The sequence below is a fragment of the Eremomyces bilateralis genome (assembly GCF_010015585.1).
Source record: "Eremomyces bilateralis CBS 781.70 unplaced genomic scaffold P152scaffold_9, whole genome shotgun sequence".
Lineage (NCBI taxonomy): Eukaryota > Fungi > Ascomycota > Dothideomycetes > Eremomycetales > Eremomycetaceae > Eremomyces > Eremomyces bilateralis.
In genome coordinates, this window is record NW_022985075.1 from 438,183 (window position 1) to 456,767 (window position 18,585).

The 18,585-nt window shown below is 50.9% G+C and overlaps 7 protein-coding genes across 7 annotated transcripts; 4 read left to right on the forward strand and 3 right to left on the reverse strand.

The window, feature by feature from the left end:
• Positions 1–557: 557 nt before the first annotated feature.
• On the reverse strand, positions 558–3,193 carry P152DRAFT_473745 (uncharacterized protein; the record flags this gene model as incomplete). Its single annotated transcript, XM_033681271.1, has 3 exons — positions 558–1,366; positions 1,422–2,966; positions 3,076–3,193. The coding sequence occupies 3 exons, from the start codon at positions 3,191–3,193 to the stop codon at positions 558–560; spliced, it is 2,472 nt and encodes an 823-aa protein (XP_033534227.1).
• Positions 3,194–3,750: 557 nt separating this feature from the next.
• Positions 3,751–4,950, reverse strand: P152DRAFT_343312 (acyl-protein thioesteras-like protein 1). Its single transcript, XM_033675347.1, has 7 exons — positions 4,784–4,950; positions 4,699–4,727; positions 4,628–4,639; positions 4,488–4,578; positions 4,402–4,437; positions 3,959–4,347; positions 3,751–3,904 (listed from the first exon to the last, which is right to left on the reverse strand). The coding sequence occupies exons 1-7, from the start codon at positions 4,829–4,831 to the stop codon at positions 3,808–3,810; spliced, it is 702 nt and encodes a 233-aa protein (XP_033534228.1). The 5' UTR covers positions 4,832–4,950; the 3' UTR covers positions 3,751–3,807.
• Positions 4,951–5,409: 459 nt separating this feature from the next.
• P152DRAFT_458425 (DNA glycosylase) lies at positions 5,410–8,224 on the forward strand. Its single transcript, XM_033679459.1, has one exon. It carries the CDS (start codon positions 5,879–5,881, stop codon positions 7,934–7,936), a length of 2,058 nt encoding a protein of 685 aa, XP_033534229.1. The 5' UTR covers positions 5,410–5,878; the 3' UTR covers positions 7,937–8,224.
• Positions 8,225–8,980: 756 nt separating this feature from the next.
• P152DRAFT_449314 (uncharacterized protein) lies at positions 8,981–9,429 on the forward strand (the record flags this gene model as incomplete). Its single annotated transcript, XM_033678102.1, has 3 exons — positions 8,981–9,118; positions 9,171–9,242; positions 9,295–9,429. 3 exons carry the CDS (start codon positions 8,981–8,983, stop codon positions 9,427–9,429), a joined length of 345 nt encoding a protein of 114 aa, XP_033534230.1.
• A 1,576-nt stretch (positions 9,430–11,005) lies between these two features.
• On the forward strand, positions 11,006–11,792 carry P152DRAFT_449315 (uncharacterized protein; the record flags this gene model as incomplete). Its single annotated transcript, XM_033678103.1, has 2 exons — positions 11,006–11,712; positions 11,762–11,792. 2 exons carry the CDS (start codon positions 11,006–11,008, stop codon positions 11,790–11,792), a joined length of 738 nt encoding a protein of 245 aa, XP_033534231.1.
• Positions 11,793–12,290: 498 nt separating this feature from the next.
• P152DRAFT_435881 (Isy1-like splicing factor) lies at positions 12,291–13,334 on the forward strand (the record flags this gene model as incomplete). Its single annotated transcript, XM_033677544.1, has 2 exons — positions 12,291–12,544; positions 12,600–13,334. The coding sequence occupies exons 1-2, from the start codon at positions 12,542–12,544 to the stop codon at positions 13,332–13,334; spliced, it is 738 nt and encodes a 245-aa protein (XP_033534232.1). The 5' UTR covers positions 12,291–12,541.
• Positions 13,335–14,396: 1,062 nt separating this feature from the next.
• P152DRAFT_514211 (uncharacterized protein) lies at positions 14,397–18,337 on the reverse strand. The gene is made up of 8 exons (XM_033682848.1): positions 17,693–18,337; positions 17,031–17,641; positions 16,493–16,963; positions 15,989–16,440; positions 15,678–15,933; positions 15,594–15,625; positions 15,067–15,537; positions 14,397–15,009 (listed from the first exon to the last, which is right to left on the reverse strand). The coding sequence occupies exons 1-8, from the start codon at positions 17,887–17,889 to the stop codon at positions 14,539–14,541; spliced, it is 2,961 nt and encodes a 986-aa protein (XP_033534233.1). The 5' UTR covers positions 17,890–18,337; the 3' UTR covers positions 14,397–14,538.
• Between the last annotated feature and the right edge of the window lie 248 nt (positions 18,338–18,585).

An 18,585-nucleotide genomic window follows, 5' to 3' on the forward strand; every position in this document is an offset into this window, starting at 1 on the left:
TGGCTCCGAGTGCTGTGGGGGTCGCAAGGCGACTCTCACTCAACGGAGCCAAACCGACAAAATAGGAAGAGAAGCCAGCCTGTGTATCACCACCTGCGGGCGATATGGACTACAGTAATTAAAAGGGAAAAACAAGAAAAGCACGCAGGGGCACCAGGGAGCAAGCGGCAGGGGTGAGATCACTTAGTGAAATCACTTTTTGGGGGTCGCAAACCGACTTTCATCCAGCAATGGAAAACAGAAAGAAACAGGGAAAACGAGCAAAGTCCACCAGGTGCTGGGTCACAAACCAACTTTCACCCAATACGCCAGACAATTAGGACAAGAAGAACTATCGCAGTGCCATCCATTGTGGTACCACAGGGTGTTGAAAGCAGGAGTACATTATTCGAAAAAGAAAAGCAAAGGAAAGGATTGGACCAGTCATTTAAACCCCATTTTTGTGATAGTGCACTCAGTGTGCTTTTTGATATGATCCTCATCGATCATCACCGCCGTCAAGAGACAAAGTTCTTGAAAAGATCCCCAAGCAATGGGTCGGCCAATTCGTCAACACCCTACGGCTGCTGAGCAGAGGAGAGGCCCAGCTGTGCAGAGGCAGTGGCCTGCTGAGTAGAGGAAGTGGCCTGCTGGGTGGAGAAAGAGGCCTGCTGGGCAGAGGAAGGGCCCGGTTGCGTAGAGCCAGTGGGCTGCTGAGGAGGGAATGCGGATAAGGTAGCAGCAGTCTTCTGCCTCCTAAACTTCCTGCGGAGCGTAGAGTTCGCTAGGCGACGGTACTGAGCGTCCTCACGGCACATGTAGGAGTAATACCAAGACGCGTTTCCATGCTCGAACGAGCATTCAAGGCTGCAATCATTATGCGTGCGCACCTTGGCCTGCAGTTTCCTGATGCGCTTCGTGGGCCTGACCCAGATATCCCGAAGGTTGAGATCTTCCACAAAAGGATGGATAGCATGATCCTTTTCCATGCAATCGATGCAGAGGCCGTCGAAATATCGATGGGCATGGCTGGCGAGAAGGTGAACCATGTCTTCGAGCATCCTTGCACACGTGCGGCAACCCGCAAGTGCGGGCATTCGGAAGGTCCGGAGCTTCTGAAGGATCTCACTGATCGACATGCGCTGGGTGGCTTCGTGCACCGGGAAGACACCGTGTTGGATCAAGGCTTCGACGTAGCAGCCGACGGTCTGGCTCTTGTAGATGCAGTTGGCGTCGTTTCCGCGATGATCAGGCAGGTAAACATGCGAGGCGGCACCGGTCAACTTGCGAGCAGGACTCCACGCGTAGGTCAGAAGCATAAACATAGGGTACTCCAGGCCTTTCACGATCTGGTTGCGGACACGGCCTCTGGCAAAGTCAAGTTGCTCTGTTGAGTAACGTTAGGATTATCAATTGAACCAAGACACTGAGGAGGAACTTACGCATGATACGAGCAGGCAATTCGAGTCGTTCATTGGTAATGGGACGCGTCCTCTGGTAGCCCTGTTGGGCGTAGGTATCGTGGTAGTACACGATATATCGGGTCAATCTCGCGAAAGATCTCGCCGCGTCGAAATGGAATGCCGGTGCAAGCAATTCTCGGGATTGGGGTGGGATAAGCGGAACGTGGCCCAGACGCCAGGCATACCAATGGTCGAACCAGGTAGATCCAATAGAAAGTTCCATGGTGAGAGAATCGAACGTGCTCAAGACCTCATAGATTTTGTCGAGCGGGCAATCAAACGTCCCCTCGAAATCCGCATTGTGGATTGAGAGGAACACGATCTTCATGCAGAAGATATCCTGCGAATAGATCATGATGGGGTGAGAATGATCCTGGCCTTCGGCAAACGGTCCGTTGAGCAAAATGTCGAAGAACTCGGCACCGGGGGTGGTGGTGAGAAGCTTCTTAGACACCTTGAAGTCCTGGTGAAGGCCCAACTCCATGCGAGTCACCCTGCGCTCCCTCGCCTTTCGAAGACACTCCCCTTCGAAAGGGCCAAGAGGTCCTCCGTCAACAGTCCATTCAATCGTAGAGTCAGGGCTCCAATCGTCCGCAGTCCACTCTTCGTCTTTCACGGATGAAGATGGAAGATCGAATGAGTCCGCAGAGCTAGATGCTTCCGTAGAGGTGGATACCCCCACAGAGCTAGATGCCTCCGCAGAAGAACCCTGGGTAGAAGACATATCCACAGAGTTGGAAGCCCCTGCAGGAGGCGGAGCCGCAGAGAGCAACACATCAGGCACAGGCAGGCCTTCAACCGGGGCACGTTCGCAACACTGGTAGTTGTCGTCCATGCACTCACGACCAAGAACCATCGGCTTGCTTTCCGCTTCCTTGATGATTGCCCAGAAATCCTCATATTCTTCCACCAGTTCTTCGGGCTCCGGCAGCGTTTCCTTGAATCGAGTGTACTTCGGGATGGGGCGCTCTTCCTCGAGGATGCGGGCAACGACGTCATAGGTGTCCATGTCCTTTACCGGCAGCAGCTGGAATGCCTTGTGCAGGTCGTCGTTGTCGGGACGATCTCGCTGGACGACGCGGATGATGATGCTGTCGTCACCGGTTTGGCCCTTGCCCTTAGACTGAGTAGGGACGGGGGCGTCGTCGGCTCTCCCCTTGCCTTTAGAATGAGTAAGGATGGGGGCGGCATCGTCGATACGCAACTCATGGCCTTGAGGTTCGACCGTGAAAGGGACATCTGCTCCCTGTTTGCCCTTGCCTTTATTAGGTGACATTGTAGGTCGGAGGTCTCCGATGGTAGTGTCATCAAGGTTGAAATTATCGAAGATTGACACTGGACGCGAAACATGTCCCTTGGAGATATTGGTATCGACCTTGCCATTATTGAAGATTGACGCATGAGGCCCAACTATCTTCTCAGTAGCATTTCCATCGAGATTGATATTATTGAAGATGGCCACCCCAGATGCAATGGTTGCTTCAGGGGTGGTGGCATCGAGCTCCAAGATCGCGGTCATTGAGTCTATGGCCCAGGTCAGTGATTGACGACGACAACCGAAACATTTTTAGTAATTTCTTGAGTAGGGACTTTGGAAGTAGGCGAATCCCATAACGGGTCATCGACGGCATACATGCTGTTTGTGGAGAGTTATAGTGGATCAACTCACTGGGACGGAATTTCGGATTCCAGTGTGCGGTCACCCAGTTTGGTGCGGCCGCGCTGCCTCCCCCAGGTTGCTCTCCTGACATTCCGAGTGGGCTTAGACGATGCTTGATGGGGGGATATGATGCTAAACCTGATGATGTTCTTCCTGGGAGTAACAAAAGTTGACGTAATGCGATGCTAGTTGAAACGATCGAAATCTGCTGATGAGAGTAAAATGGAAGGTGGGCTGCGTGGGAGGGGATGTAAGTGATAGCGACAAATAAATCACGATTCAATCATCGCGATACTTACTGTCCAGTCTAGACGAATGAGGGGTGGCGGTAGAGTCCGGTCGCCCGGTTGCGCCAGTGTCGCGATGTTGAGCAGCATCTCAGGGACGGGGACATTGAAGCAATTCGATACAGTACAGTACGCACAGTACGAACCCGAGGGGCAGACATATTTCCTCCACCCATTGTCCCTTCTTTGTTCTCAGGATGGTAAGGGGATCACAAGCAGGAAATTCGTTCGACAATTAACCATAGCAGACTGTATTGGTCAACAGGCTATGGATACTATGAACGCCATATCGGTATATCTCTAGCAAAGATCAGCGCACTTGTCTCCGCCAAAGAGCGAGAACAAGAATCAGAAAAGCTAAGAGGCCGGTAACAAGGGGCAAAGAGTATGTACTTAACCCGATTGTCGACGGGTATAGTCACAGACTCCCTGACGCTCCAAGCGGCGGTATACGGTCATTGAGATAGGACTCAAGGTCATCTATCTCTTCTGGGTCAGCAGAATGCACCAACCCCCTACATGAAGTGTTAGTCTGATATGCCTCTGAAAGCTCCAAGTCAAAGACGTACGCATATGTTCTGAAGTCAACATCATATCCCCACTGCTTCAACACTTCTGCAGACGTTTTTCCAGCCGCATGTTTGACCACTTGATCTTCATCACCGTGGCCTATAAAGATTTTCGTCTCTTTGTTCGCATTGTTCGCATCCGCAATCATGGCTTGCGCTTTGTCTTTCAACAACAAGTAACAGCTCAACCCGAATATCCCCCCAAGTTTGTGAGGAGAGGTTAAACCGCTCAGTAGGGACATGGCACCCCCTTGGGAGAAACCGCCGAGTACGATGCGGTTCGATGGAATCCCCTTTTTGATCTCAGCGTTGATGAGCTCGTGAAAATAGGCCCTTGAGCGGTTGATGCCTGTCTCATCTTCCGCACGTTTCAATTCGTCCAGTGATGCCTGAGAGCGGTCAACCTATGATCAAAGGGATCACGAGGGTTGCTATCAACATACGATGTCGTACCATCCAGGCATCCGCATGCCCATGTTCTATATCCTCAGTCAGCAGAGTCCACGAAAAACATGCATCAGAAGCTTACAAGGGTGATGGGAATATTCGGCGCGCTGGGGAAGATGAACGACACTTCCTCGAACTTATTCCGCATTCTCCAGTTCTCCGCCAGCCAAACCCTATGGGGTCAGTGTCCACACTATGGCGTGAGGGTCGTACTTCTCTTACCAGCCAACGCCACTAGCCGCACAATATCAGTTATTGAAGCTTCAGAATTGTGCCAGAGTATTTCTGCTCACCTGTCACCTAGGCCATGAGCAACTATCACCTATTCTTTGTGAGTTTCTTCCTATTTGAAGGCAAGGGTCCTCAATCAACACGTACAGTTGCAGTATGCCGCTTGAGGGCGGGGACCACGAGGGCTTTCGACATTGTGGAATTGTCCCAAAGACCGATTGGTTAACGACAAGGCCTCCTTGGATGGCGGTAGGGTGCAGTCCAAAAGGTCCACAGCAAGTTTCAAAGGGTTGATATGAGCGAAGATGCACCTTGCAAGAGATGCAATTACAACAGACTGTGGGCCCTGGACATGGAAGTGAGAATGCCGGACCGAGGTTTAGCCGAGTGGGGCTTCCCGTCCCCGCTGGTTTCTCTCCGATCTGCCGATGATTCAGATATCGTTTCCACTGCCCCAACCGCCATCAGATGGAAAAGGCATCGGCTTTGGTAAATAGCCGATGTAAGGGCTCCAGAAATCATCAATGACAGTATGCACTCTAAAGGCTTATTCTACAGGATATGATGGTTCATTTAGAGTTAGCGGACCGAGCCTTATCCACGTGACATCCATGCACGGACTATTATGACTGGGATGTGGAATCCTTGTCGTTCCTGCCGGTGTGGAGGTGTTCCTGCTGTCCTGCATATGCTTATTAAGCCGAAAGGCCTGTATGATGTATCGCTCTTTCCTTGAGTTGGAGAGGTCTTCGAAACTTTATTTCAACCAGAGGCGTACAGATCCTATCTTTGCCGACTTCCTACACGTACAGACACAGGTACAGGTACTCATAATCTGTGTGTGATGAATGCGTGACAGGCAGCTTTGCATTGAGATTTGGGACCTTTCATTAACCCACCGAGAAAAGACATCTCTCACAAAGCCCGTTGTTGGAGGGCCTTCATCTGAGGGCCTGCGAGAACGTGGTAATACTCGGGCCAATACCTCATCTGAGATATATTGAGCCCTCGAGTGAACTTCTATTCACAACGGCTCATTATTCAACCATTGTTGCCTTGTGAATGAACCTTCTGGGCCCATAAATTGAGCCATCTACTTAACCCGCTTTCCTTGATTTGCCACTTTGACTTATCTCATACTTCGATTCCTTTCCACGTTCTCACTCTTCACGTCCTCACGCAACTCGACTGGCCTTAAACTTTCCTATCGTGGTGTTGACGCCAGCGCAAAAACTAACCATCATGACAATACGTGTAACGCGAAGCCGAGCGAAGGCTCTAGTTCCAAGCGAACAGAACGATGTCTCCAAACTAGGGTTCCACATCACCAAGAACCTCATAATTCCCATTACTCCAGAATCTCAGGAGGCCATCAAGGAAGCTGTGCCAAACACCGTCGATGAACCCGCGGCATCAATGCTGATCACCCCCGTCACCCTTGCGACCGTCACTAGAGAGAAGGGTGAAGTCATGGATGAGCTTCCGGATAATCTTGGACCCTTGCCTTCACCTTCAACATCTGCGTCTGTTGAGGCCCAACCGGCCGCCACTGGGCAGAAGCGTAAAGTCCTGGACGAGCTTCCGCATAATCTTGGACCCTTGCCTTCGCCTTCAACATCTGCGTCTCCTACTGTCCAACCGGCCAAGATACGCGTGAGAAAGGGTAAAAAGACTGCAACGACGGAGCCCAGTGTGAACAGCAACATATCAACTGTCAAAGTAGACGTTGTGGCCAAGCCGCTCTCAGAACCGAAGAAACGACCCCGTCGAGACAGGGCTACGGCCACCGAGAATGCCACGAAGCCGAGCAAGAATGATGCTAGCACCTTGAAGGATGAAGAAATAGATGAGGCATCTAAGAAAAAGTCAGCCCGTAGCAACAACCGCAGAGTTGTCAAAGCTAATAGTGGGGATACGAGTGAAGAACATGCCGAGAAAGCTTCAATTGAGCCAACGGAGCTGATCGAGGCTGCGCCAGTAAAGAAGCGGACCCGACGATCTAAGGCTTCTGATGCAGATACCGTCATAAATGGGATCAAGGATGTGGAAGATGATGTGAAGGCCGAGGACGATTCTGCAGATGAGTATGTCGAGGCTCCAAAGAAAAAGAGGGTACGGAAATCCAAGAAATCTGCGTCAGCACAAATCGAAGATGCTCTTCCAGAGACCACAGCAGATCTTGCAGCCAAAGTCGAGGCGGAACAGGACGAAGCGTCGAAAGTGAAGAAAGTGAAGAAGGTTAACTACGGTCTTACGCCTGGCGAGACTCCGTTCCCTGAGTGGCCGGCACCTAGCCATGAGCAATGCTATGAAGTGGCGAGGCTACTTTCTGATGTCCACGGTGAAGTGGTGCCTCCAAAGGTAATCCCAGCACCTTCGACTACTGTTTCAGGATGTGGCGAGGTTCCCTCTGTCCTTGATGCTCTTATTCGCACGCGATTGAGCGCCGCAACAACTGGAACAAATTCTTCTCGTGCATTCCAAGGGCTTGTTACTACCTTCGGCATTCTGGACGAAGGCATCGGCAAAGGAAGTGTGGACTGGGACAATGTTCGTCGATCGGACGTGAAGGAGATTGAACAAGCCATCAAGAGTGGTGGACTGGCGGAGACGAAGAGCAAGGACATCAAAGCGATCCTCGAGATGGTGTACGATGAAGGTCAGGCACGCAGGGACGCTCTTGTCGTCGCGCAACAGACCGGAGATTCGGACCAAGGACCTGCTGGTGCAGAGTACCTGAACAACGGACAGAAACAGAGAGACATTGACCGTGCCAACTCCAACGTGCTTTCCCTCGACCATCTTCATAGCCTCCCTTCGGAAGAAGCGTTCACCGAGATGGTCAAGTACCCCGGCATCGGCCCTAAGACCGCGTCTTGCGTTCTCCTATTTTGCCTCCAGCGACCGTCCTTCGCTGTCGACACGCACGTATTCCGCCTTTGCAAGTGGCTTGGCTGGGTGCCTCCGGGCAAAGCAAACCGCAACAACACCTTTTCGCATTGCGAAGTGAAGATCCCTGATGAACTCAAGTACCCGCTTCATCAGTTGTTCATCAAGCATGGAAAGACGTGCCCTCGCTGCCGTGCTGCGACATCTGAGGGTGCGAAAGGCTGGGAGGAAGGCTGTGCGATTGATCACCTTCTCACGAGGACCGGGGTGAGGAAGGGCCCGAAGCCCCCAAAGCAGAAGAAGCCGAAGAAAGAAGAGGATGATGGGAGCGAATCGGAGTTGTCGGATGTGCCTGAAGGGATGTCGGATACAGAGGAGCCTGCGGAGGAGCCTGCAGAGTCCGATGAGTGATGGACCGATTGAGAATGGACGCGGTGCATTTCCGATTTCGTAATAAGTGCCTTATCAAACAGGCATCACGAAGGTTCAGTTACGGTTATTGCAGTAAGGGATAAATGAAGGACTATGCACTCTACGGACGAGGATATTTGCAACGTATGCTTACTAGCAGTTCAGCATACAGGTACCTCAGTTTCACGATCTCACCACATAAGATAGTGCAAAAAGTGAATGATGGTGCTAGTTCGAGGTTTACGAGGTTTATGGGAATACGTATTAGGCAAAATAGTAATTCAAGAAACATTTTCAAAACCTGGAATCGCCTTTGAGGATATCTAAAGAAAGCAACGGTGAATGTGGAGTAAGACGCACTTTTGGATTAGGGATTGTTTCGTTCGTGAGCATCTTTCCCGGTTCACCGTTCCTCCACCCTGGTTAAAGCTGAATATCCGGAAGATCTGCTCTTTACATAAGCAAACCAACTGTAGTCTTTATTTCGGGAACATTGGGCTGATATGAGATGTGGAGATGCTTTAGTGCATCTTTTGCTGTTGAGATGAAACCGAGCAGAATGCTTGATATTAGCACTGCTTCTACATATGGAAATGATCGGAAGCGGCCCACATTATAGAAATTAGAATAATAATACGGAGCAGCATTCCTTTATTCTTGCTGCGGGATTGAACACTTAAATTACAGCAGTACGACTTACGAATATGGTCACTTTCAAAGGAGTAAAATTGTTGGTTCAGATCATGGCCATCAGCGAACTGCCTAGATGGATGAACCAAGTGGTGTTTAATGAACCGCATCCATGTGATAGCGATTCCCCAACCAGGTATAGAGGATCATGATATATAAAAATGCTTACTGTTCTCCCAAGATACCTGACCCAGGATTTTTATTATGCAACAAGGTTTTAAATGCGGTTGCTGTGGGGATAATACGGGGTGATATGGAGATTTCTGGATATAAAAAGGATGAACCGCTGATCATGTTGCCAAGCAGGACGAACAGACATCAGCCGACAGTTATTCGCAGCGCCATACTATCAACATGAAGTCGCTTCTTGCCTTGCTTGCCTTTGTACCTCTTCTTGTGACTGCTCGGCCTTCGTTAGACGAGCGGCAAGTTTGTGCATGCTTGCCGGATCGGTGTCCCTTTATCGCCGGACCGTTTCCTGGATTGGAACTGGTTAGTGTTGAAGGCAGTCTGGTCGAATCCATAGGACTAATGTTGCCTTCAGAGTTGCGATTGTAGTACCAAGGAAGCTCTTGCATGCATGATCTCTTGCGGGGGGCTACCTCTGGGCATTGAGGTATGTTCGACGAGACCAGCTGATTGAGAGAAGACGCTGACACCCTCTATAGCCTTGCCCCCCTGATGACTCCACAACGACCTCTGCCGAAGTTCCAACTCCGCCGGTAATAACTGCTTCCATTACCACTACAACACTGCCGGCACCACCGTCATCTAGCAGCGCACCGGCTCCCACGGGCGCTTAGCTTGCAATATGACTCCGCGCTGCCATAGGAGACTGAGATCCGTTGCTATGTGAGGTCGAGATGTCGGCCGATTGATCGGTAGCGTTGACGTCGGTATCGGAGGCCATGTGAAGGAGGCGGCCCTGCAGGGTCATTCTTTCGGAAGGAGTTCCTGGGAACGGAGGAGATGTCTGATATGGTTGTACAATATTCAAGGCATTATTTGGAAACACAATGAAGTAGGGGCGCCTGTGTTACACCAGTTCCAAACTCTGGGCTCTCGCTTTGAGAATGCCGGCGGGGCCAGCCATGTATGAGCTACTTCTATGTTCAAATATCTGGAATCGAATCAACACCAATTAAAGGACGAAATACGACGACCAACTAACGAATTTGGATCTGAGAGTTTCAAATGTCGGTTTCAAAGGCTGAAGCCCGAAGGCAGTCACGACAGAGGGGCATACCCAACGCCATGCTCAGAGGTGAGGACACGAGATCGGCAAGAAACCCGCCTAAGAGTGAAGATCATTCAAGGCGTTGAAGCCGCTTGAAGGTCACTTGAAACGCGACATTCGTATTAAAGGTGCCGAGAAGGAAAGAAATCAGGTCGTCTCCCGGAAATCCAGTCAGGGTACCTGGTATCGCATGGTGGCGCAGTCTGTATGTCCCACTCGACGATGAAGGATACCGGGAAATGGGAAGTCAACCACGGGGAATTAGAACCCAGGTTTAGCAAACATCGATTCAGCGGCGATCAAAGCTATCATCTTGCATGATATGGGAGGGAATGAGGATGTTTTAAAGTTGCGGGACACAATGGAGGGAGCGGAAACCTTGGCGCTGGGACCCAATTGTTAGGGAAGGAGCCAAGGAGTGACACGTGATAGACCAGGGGTGAGCCTCAGTCGCGTTTCAGGATCCCGTCGCCAAGTCCCGCGGCCAAACATCCATCTCCATTCTCCTGCTTTGCTATGTTCATTACGACCGAATCCCATCCCTACTCCCCTTTCCTTCAATTGACCAGAGGTAATGGTACCTGTGTAGGCACTAGGTAATAACCTCTCCACATGCCACAACTTTCATCTTACTCTCACAACTCTTTTGCTTCTCAGGAGATGGGAGATCAGGGGATAAGACTCAAACATGAAGTCTCCGAATGCGTCTCGCCTGTGATGCCTCTCGACTCTCCAGTCCGGATCACTGCGAAATAGCTCCTTTCACAGCATACGAGTGGCTGATTCCGCGGATTTTCGTGTCCATTACTACCTAATTTCTTGCTTCCTGTTGAACTCCATTTGAACCGTAGGGATGCGATTTGAGGTGGTGCTAATCGCGATCTACGATCTGCCAGCCTCCACACAGCTACCCGCCGTCGTGTTTGTCGATCTCTTGAAACATTGTTCATTTTAGCGTCCCGAGTGTGCCTAACCGCTCATGGCTGCTATTCCGGATTTCAAATGCCCTCATTACACTATCCAGTACTCAAGGCTTCATCGAAGTATAAGTATGAAGGTAATGTTACTCTAGACCATCGCTTTTCTGTTTGACCACTATCAACTCCATCAAACCCTGTCCAGTCTTTGATCCGCTTTTCAAAATGCACCTCCTTAGCTTCGTCAACTACACCCTCCTCCTCGCCTCTGCGACATACGCCTCTGAGCTCAACGGAGCTTGCACAGGCGCAGGCGGCGCTCCAGGCGTGTGTGTTTCTACGTCCTCTTGCAGCAAGGCGGGCGGGAAATCCATCACCGGCGCGTGCCCCAACCTCGCGGAAGACATCAAATGTTGCACCAAGGCCGCCTGTGGAACTGACGGCGACTGCCGCTGGACCGATTCTTGCACCGGCACGCCTGTCGCCAACCAGTGCCCTGGGCCCGCCGCTTTCAAATGTTGCCAACCCGGTGGCGATACCGGTGGCGAGGATGGCTACCCTACCCCGGAGTATCCCGCGGTGGGCGATGCGACCGGGTCGTGCAAGCAGGTGACTGTTACTAGCGCCGAAAAAGTCATCGAGGCGTTCCCGGGCAAGGTGCGAGAGCTCTTCTGCACCCGCGACTGCACGTGCCCTGGGACGAGCGAGCACTGCTGCGGGCGCGCCATGGACTTCATGTGCTCCGATGGTGGCGGTGTCCGCACTGAGGCAGGCGAACCCATCGCGGAATGGGTCATGGAGAACCACGCGTCGATGAATGTCATGTATGTCATCTGGGGTCAGAAGATCTGGAGTCCGTCTCGCGATGATCAGGGGCCGTGGTCGGGATGGCGCGATATGGAGGACCGCGGATCGGTTACTGCAAACCATTGGTGAGTTCCCCCTGCATAATAATTTCTGCGTGTTTGCTTACAACAATAGGGATCATGTCCATGTTAGCTACAATGAGTGATTGGCGTGTGGGTTGATTTCTGCTGAACTGGAGTTTTGATGGGTATTCAACGTGATATTTGGAAGGGATGGTCGAATTTCTGCCTGATTGAAGTCGGTTCGACTGTCTATGAAGCTGCACGAATAGCTCTGGTGTTCCAAAATGAAATGCAATTGCGGATGATCCATTTTGTGCAACTGATATACTCTGATATCTAACTCCTGAGCGAATAGCAGCGAACATCAATTACGGTAATACCCAACAGAATTTTGGAGTTACAAATGTTCTCTACGATATATGTACTCGTGACCCTGTATTATTTTACCCCTGTATGGAGTGAGTGCTTGACGATATCGTAATATCATATATTCAATGCATCTGTATCTGATCATATTATTCAGGGCTGGAGCTGGGACTGGGGCAGTGGTTCAGGCGCCAACCTCAATACCCCATGTCAGCCTTGCAGCCTTGACATCTTGCCAGTGCGACGCAGCAAAAACCCTCCGAATAACATGAAACAACATAATTAAGGCAACAATTTTGGTTTCAAGCCAGGCAAGGTTCGACTTTCAGAACTGCTTGGAAGTTGGAACATCCATTTGTTTAGGCTCCGCTGTGGACTTTCGACGGCAGGCAACTCTAGCTTCCTCTGAAATTGATACATATTCACATATCTTCCACTCTCGAGATACTTTCCAGAAAGAATAACACCCATTGCTGGAGCGACCGGCCAGCGTTGACCCGTTTCCATCTCTTACAAGTCTCGCATCATGGTATGGCTCCCCATAGTACTCCGACGTCAAATGCTCACCTGTTCCCACCATCCAGGCCCGAAATGCCGAGAAGGCGCAATCCATGCTCTTCCGCTTCCGAGCGCAAGAAGCCGCCGACCTAGGCATCCTCGACGTCGGCCGCTCCCGCCGCCCGAAGGCCATCACCACCATCGAGTCGATCCCCGTCTGCGAGAAATGGCGCGGCCAGGTGCTCAAGGAGATCTCCCGCAAGGTGTCGAAGATCCAGGAGGACTCGCTCAGCGACTTCCAGATCCGCGACCTGAACGACGAAATCAACAAGCTGATGCGGGAGAAGCACGTGTGGGAGCTGCAGATTCGGAATCTGGGGGGCCCAAATTATATGCGGGGGGGGAGGGTGGTTGACGATCAGGGGAGGGAGATCGTCGGGGCGGGGGCGAAGGGGTACAGATATTTTGGACGGGCAAGGGAGTTGCCGGGGGTCAAGGAGCTTTTCGAAGCGGTGTCGAGACCGGAGCAGACCGAGGAGAAGCAGACCACCAGGGCGGAATTGAGGCGGAATGTGGATGCGGCATATTATGGGTATAATCTCGATGAGGAAGATGGAACGCTGTTGGCGTATGAGTCGGAGAAAGAGAAGGAGGCATTTGGTGCGGTCATGGCCCAGGCCGATGCCGACAAAAAGACCGACTGGGAGGATATTCCAGGCGATGCTGGTGACGGAGCGGCATGGCGGTTGCCCACACTAGAAGAAGTCCAAGAGGAGATTGTGGACAGGAAACGGCGCAAGCTGCTGGACAAGCTGGGCTGAGGTTACGATGCTTCTGTATGAATCATGCATGGGCTGGAGTTAGGTGATGGGAAACAGTATACCCGTTAATGGTGCCTTTCGAAGCACCAATGTCATTGAACGTTATTCAGCGTCATGCCATATATGACACTTGCAAGTGAACTTTGTTTACGCACAATTTCGTTGCTGAAATGACTGGTTCGAGTATTTTCGCTCTCCAGAGTGGGTCAGGGGCAACGAGGGGGACTATATACCTGTCACCCACCCATCTAAGTACCCAGGCACTTGGAGATTTTGTTCTTAGCTATATGAATTGCAAGGGCTCTAAACAACGACTTGATCACTCTTAAATTATTGTATCGACAGAGAGAAAAACTGTGGTACTAGGGGACCATTTTTTCAAGCCGCATTACCACCGAATGTTGAATCCCATGGCCGGAAATAGGGCTAGTTTCGGAAGGGCCTTCAGCCATCCACTGGATCGCATGCCGCGAGAGGGAAGTATGAGGATGAATGGTCCAATGACATCAATGGGAGTCCCCCCTGGAATGAGACATCCGGGCCCTCTTGATTATCGGACCGGCGCTCCCCTTGGACGGCAGATAGGGTTCGGTATGCCCTCCTGCGTTGGGTTACTTCGATGATCCAGTTGTATTTCCTTCAGGAGGTAGACCCCAAATTATGCCCACGCCTCATCTGAGACAGATGAGTCCTGGTGGAGAGGTGCCTTTTGGACCTATGGGGAATCTATGGGAGGAGGTCCAACTCGTGCATATTTCGGCCCTCAGGCGTTCTCGGGGCCTATGTTAGGAAGAGGAATCCATCCTTCCGAAATGTGGTAATACTGATTAGTAGGCCCGAACTTATGGTAGGTTCATCGCTCCGAAGCACCTGAGTAATTGTAGGGGTGGTTATTATATGCATTCCGTATAGTGGTCTTATGTACTCAGTGGTAGTTGGTACCATCCATCCATATCGGAGTCAACAACAACATTTAAGGGTTATAATGAGACATCAAGCTGGTCAAGCTCGGTTAGAAGTTTTGTACAAATGTGTGCCATCTCTTCAAATTGAACTACTTATACGGGTAAGTGCTCAAAACTAAGGGGAAAATGTCCATGACTGGCAATTATTATTAATATTAGTTACGGCTTACGCCGACTCAACGACGGCAGCGCCTCAACCATACCAACACTGCGGAAAATGTCATCCAACGGCGTGCTTTTCATTTTAAGCTTTTGCTGCTTGGCACTTGCCATCTACGTTTATTAGTACCGTTTTCAAGTTCCCGCCCCTGAAGTTCATCACTCCATGCATGCTTCGCGTCCTTTGGTTCGTCCGAAATGGCATACCAATGCTTCTCTTCTTCGCTAATGTACCAAGGCGCCCTCATCTGCTCCCCACTCGGTCCGTCACCACTGGTACCACTCATCGTCTTGGGCGGTTGTGAGTTTACAGCAACGGCGAAGAGGTTCGTCGGATCGAAGAAATCTTTTATCAGGCGGCCACGGTGGAAGAGGAAGTAGATGAGAATGGTGAAGTTTGAAAGAAAGACCAGCAGGAGGACGACATGGAATGCTTGCTGGCCCGAAAGCGTTCCACCGGAGGCGTATTGCTGGGATCGAATCAAGGCCATGAACTCCTGGTATATGGGTGACGGCAGGATGTTGTGTAGGTCCGGGGGAAGGGTATATTCCTAGTTATGTCAGCTCGAAGGTGATAGACGGAGGGTTGGGATTGAAAGTGCACGTACAAAGCCAGGGTGAAACGGGGTATCTTTAGCACCCATCAATACGCTTGCGCCAGTGAGTACAGCCAAGGATTCAGCGAGGCTCGGTCGAGCGGGATCAAGTGTAGTCATGGAATCAGACATCGCGAGTTGCATCAGGAGCCGAGCGGTTGCGGCGTTCGCATCCGAAATACCTGCATTCAGAGCTAAAGCGCTTCCGATCCCTGAAGCAACCCACGGCCAATCTTTACTGGCCGTTGCGTTACCGGCCGGGAAAAGGGGGTTGAAGTGCTTATAGGCACGCTCATTATCATCCGCACATTCGGCCTCCAATTTGGTGCCACTGGAAGCAGCAGAGAAGGTAGTGCTGCATTTAGCAGTCTGATAAGTACGCAACTGACAAAGGACGTAAGACTGGTTCGTCGCGAACGATGGAGAGCCTCGTCCCAGCAAATAGATCGAGTCACGCCCGTAACGGAAGGTGTTATTCAGAACCTGTGTCCATGAGCTTCTGCAATCCTACAGCAATTTTGCCGGCTACTTATACTCACAGTGTTGTAATCTTCTGGATATTTTGGGAAAACTGTGCCATATTAGACTCTTGAATGCTGCACATGACGGCTATCAAGACTGACTTGGAGGATACTGGCCATTCTCAGGGCCCCACCCGAACACTTCGTCCACAACCGTCCGATTAATCTGAGGCCAGTCTGTGATATTGGCCAGTTTGGATTCATGCCAACCTTGAGCAAGACCCGATATATTCGCATTCGGCCAGGCCTCATATACGATTGGCTCCAGCTCGCGCTCTTTCATATTCGCGCAAAGAACATTAATGACGGGAGACAGGACCGAGGCTTGCAGAAAATACGACCCTATTCCATCAAGATCCTGCTGTAATTTAGCTTTCATTTGAAGGGCAATCATGACTGCCAAATCCACTGACCTCCGGTTGTAGAATCTGATTGACTTGGTCTCGCGCGGATTGAACTACTCCGACATGAGGGAATGCCAGGCTCACATTGTTCAAAACGCGACCAAAGGCCTCGCTATCGGATGTGAGGTTACGGTTATCGATCCATTGAGCCTTTATGGTGGTGTCCTCGTAGAGAGATCCAACTCCCGTTGGCCGCTTCCCCTGGTCCACCCTGCCGACGCCTGTGGCTGAAAAATGTGACCATTCGGAAAGATACGTGATGAAATTATGGTAGCACTGAGAGGCATACGATATTTCCATGCAAGTGTTAGCCTCCACGTCTTCGTCTTTTCCGCTCGTCAATCGAATAGCCGGTGGGGATTCGCAGGTCTGTGCTAGATAGTGTGCATTTCCGAACGAGGTCCGAATCGCACCTTTCATCACCTTGGACTCCCAGTCCGAAAACTTAAGTTGAGGTGCAACTGTGTCATGTCAGCTGTAATGATCCCGCCTTTTAATGGGAAGTCTTCTGACCTAGAGCGTTCGCGGCAGTGGTATAGAATGTGCTCAAGAGTGCTGCAACCAGACTTAGTACCCCCAAGATGGACCATCCGGCGTATCGCACGGTCTTTGGATGGGTAATCATTGTCCCAGGCTGCAGTATCCAGCCCCTCATTCCGATCTCAGCCAAACTAACCCCTTTACCCCCACGACTAAACGCCCTGCGGCTTAACACTTGCCCAAGGAAAGTCACGAAAATTGCGACGAACGACAGCTCAATCAATTTCGCAAATAAAGTAGTGATGATGGACGCACTGGAGAATGTCAACGATCCCTTGGTCCGTATCCATCCGTATCGCGGCCCCTTTGCTGCGATGATGAAGTACATTGCGGAGAGGATGGTTGAGATTACGCAAAGGACGATGATCGTTATTGAGAGCCATCTAGAACTTTGGACGGCACCTGGGCTTTTGGCCTGGGAAGAATCGGTGGTTTTACGGTCGACTAATGTACTGGAATCAGATACATATCCGCTAGATCCCACGTACTATAAAGGCGTGACTTCACTTACCATCATTCGCTGAGCCGGTTGTGCCAATGCTCTGGATGTTGTCACCTCTGGAGTGATCGTCGAATGCCTGGTCGGGTGGCACTTGATAGCCGCTTCCATCGTAAGGGATGCTGAAATGCCAGCTTGGGGTCGACCTGTCGTGGGGATTCGGCCCTGACTCCATGTTTTGCGAGTCATGCTTGCTCCTGTCAGAGAATGTGTCGTCATTAGGATTAAAGGATAGAGGTAATAAGAGAGGACTGGCGGGCCCTGGAGACGGTGGAGTTGTATTGGATCTTTCGGTATCGGGGGATGTTATGTTTGGAGAGCCAGAGATTGACATGAACCCATCCGATGCCCGTAATAATGATTGATGGTCTGTATCCATCGTCGATCGCCTCGTTACAATGGGCACTCCTGTTAATTGATCCGTGCTGTTTCGTGGTGTTTGGAGTCGACTAGCCGGCCTGACCGGACTGACTGGAGATTGTGCAGAAAAGCTAGGTCGGGGTTGTCCTTCCCTGGCGAATGTATCTACTGGAGATATGTTCTCCGTTCCTTCAATTCCCAGACCGGCCGTTTGCTCCGTATATGATAAGGCTGGCTGACTATACGCTGCGCTGGATTTGTCCCTTTGAAGCTGTAAGTAAGGCTAGGTCTCTTCGCGGTCGTTTCGTTCATACCTGCTTTTCAGCTTCGCACAGCCGTTCCCTCCAATGTCTGGTGAAGACATGGAGACTCTTCTGCTGTCGATTAAAGTACGTCGCGGAGAAGGCATCCAGGTACCGTCATTTTCGGCGGGAGGTACCGCATCGCCAAACTCCTCAACGAATCTTGATCGGTTGCGCGAGTGACGGGAACTCGATCCGGGCGAGGCCATCTCCAGGAAAGAAACGTTGACTTCCCGCACCACATTCAGATAGATTGGGAGTTTTGACAGCAAACTCTCGCAAAGTATAACTTGAAGGACAGGAAAGCAGGCCAATGCGGTTGGAGAACTGAGTTACACAATTGTAATGATCGCACACCATTATGTTTGCGGTTTGCTAGAAGCGACGAAACAGCTTGGGTCAGCACGGACATAGGAGCTCGACCAAGGCCGAAAATAGAGCAAGACGGCATATAAGTTATAACTAAGAAGTAAGAATGTTGGAACTAAGGTGCTCAAGTGCAGCCACTGTCTAGAGACCTGCGAGAGCCAAACGGGTGGAATAAGGCGAACGCGCTAGTGTACTGGTGTATGTTCCGACCGCTTTCACGCGTATGGCGCCATTGGGATATGTATCATATATCATAAATGATTGGAGTCAGGAATTGGAAGGACTCAATGTGACTGTGTAACATGAAGAGACCAACCCATTTGCTCGAAAGGGACCAAACCTCTTAATGATCTTAATCGGTTCAACCGTGCCGCCGGTATGTCCCAGTGAACACAAAATCCATACTCCGTAGGTGCCGAAGAGATCTATTGTTAGCATGGATATTAGTGCATGAAACAAGTTCCTTCAATTGTGGAGGATTATCTCAGACCAGGCATGGGCATTGGGCGGGCATCCAACTTCCATGCTAGTGGTCT

What these genes read in the sequence shown, in the direction of transcription:
- P152DRAFT_458425 (XM_033679459.1), top strand. Translation starts at nt 5,879, where the DNA reads ATGACAATACGTGTAACGCGAAGCCGAGCGAAGGCTCTAGTTCCAAGC.
- P152DRAFT_343312 (XM_033675347.1), bottom strand. Translation starts at nt 4,831, where the DNA reads ATGTCGAAAGCCCTCGTGGTCCCCGCCCTCAAGCGGCATACTGCAACT. An exon ending in TCAAGCGGCATACTGCAACT is followed by an intron (nt 4,728 to 4,783) that starts GTACGTGTTGAT and finishes CACAAAGAATAG; the next exon opens with GTGATAGTTGCTCATGGCCT. An exon ending in CGAATATTCCCATCACCCTT is followed by an intron (nt 4,438 to 4,487) that starts GTAAGCTTCTGA and finishes CTGAGGATATAG; the next exon opens with AACATGGGCATGCGGATGCC.
- P152DRAFT_514211 (XM_033682848.1), bottom strand. Translation starts at nt 17,889, where the DNA reads ATGGCCTCGCCCGGATCGAGTTCCCGTCACTCGCGCAACCGATCAAGA. An exon ending in CACTGCCGCGAACGCTCTAG is followed by an intron (nt 16,441 to 16,492) that starts GTCAGAAGACTT and finishes GACATGACACAG; the next exon opens with TTGCACCTCAACTTAAGTTT. An exon ending in ATCAGATTCTACAACCGGAG is followed by an intron (nt 15,934 to 15,988) that starts GTCAGTGGATTT and finishes AAATTACAGCAG; the next exon opens with GATCTTGATGGAATAGGGTC.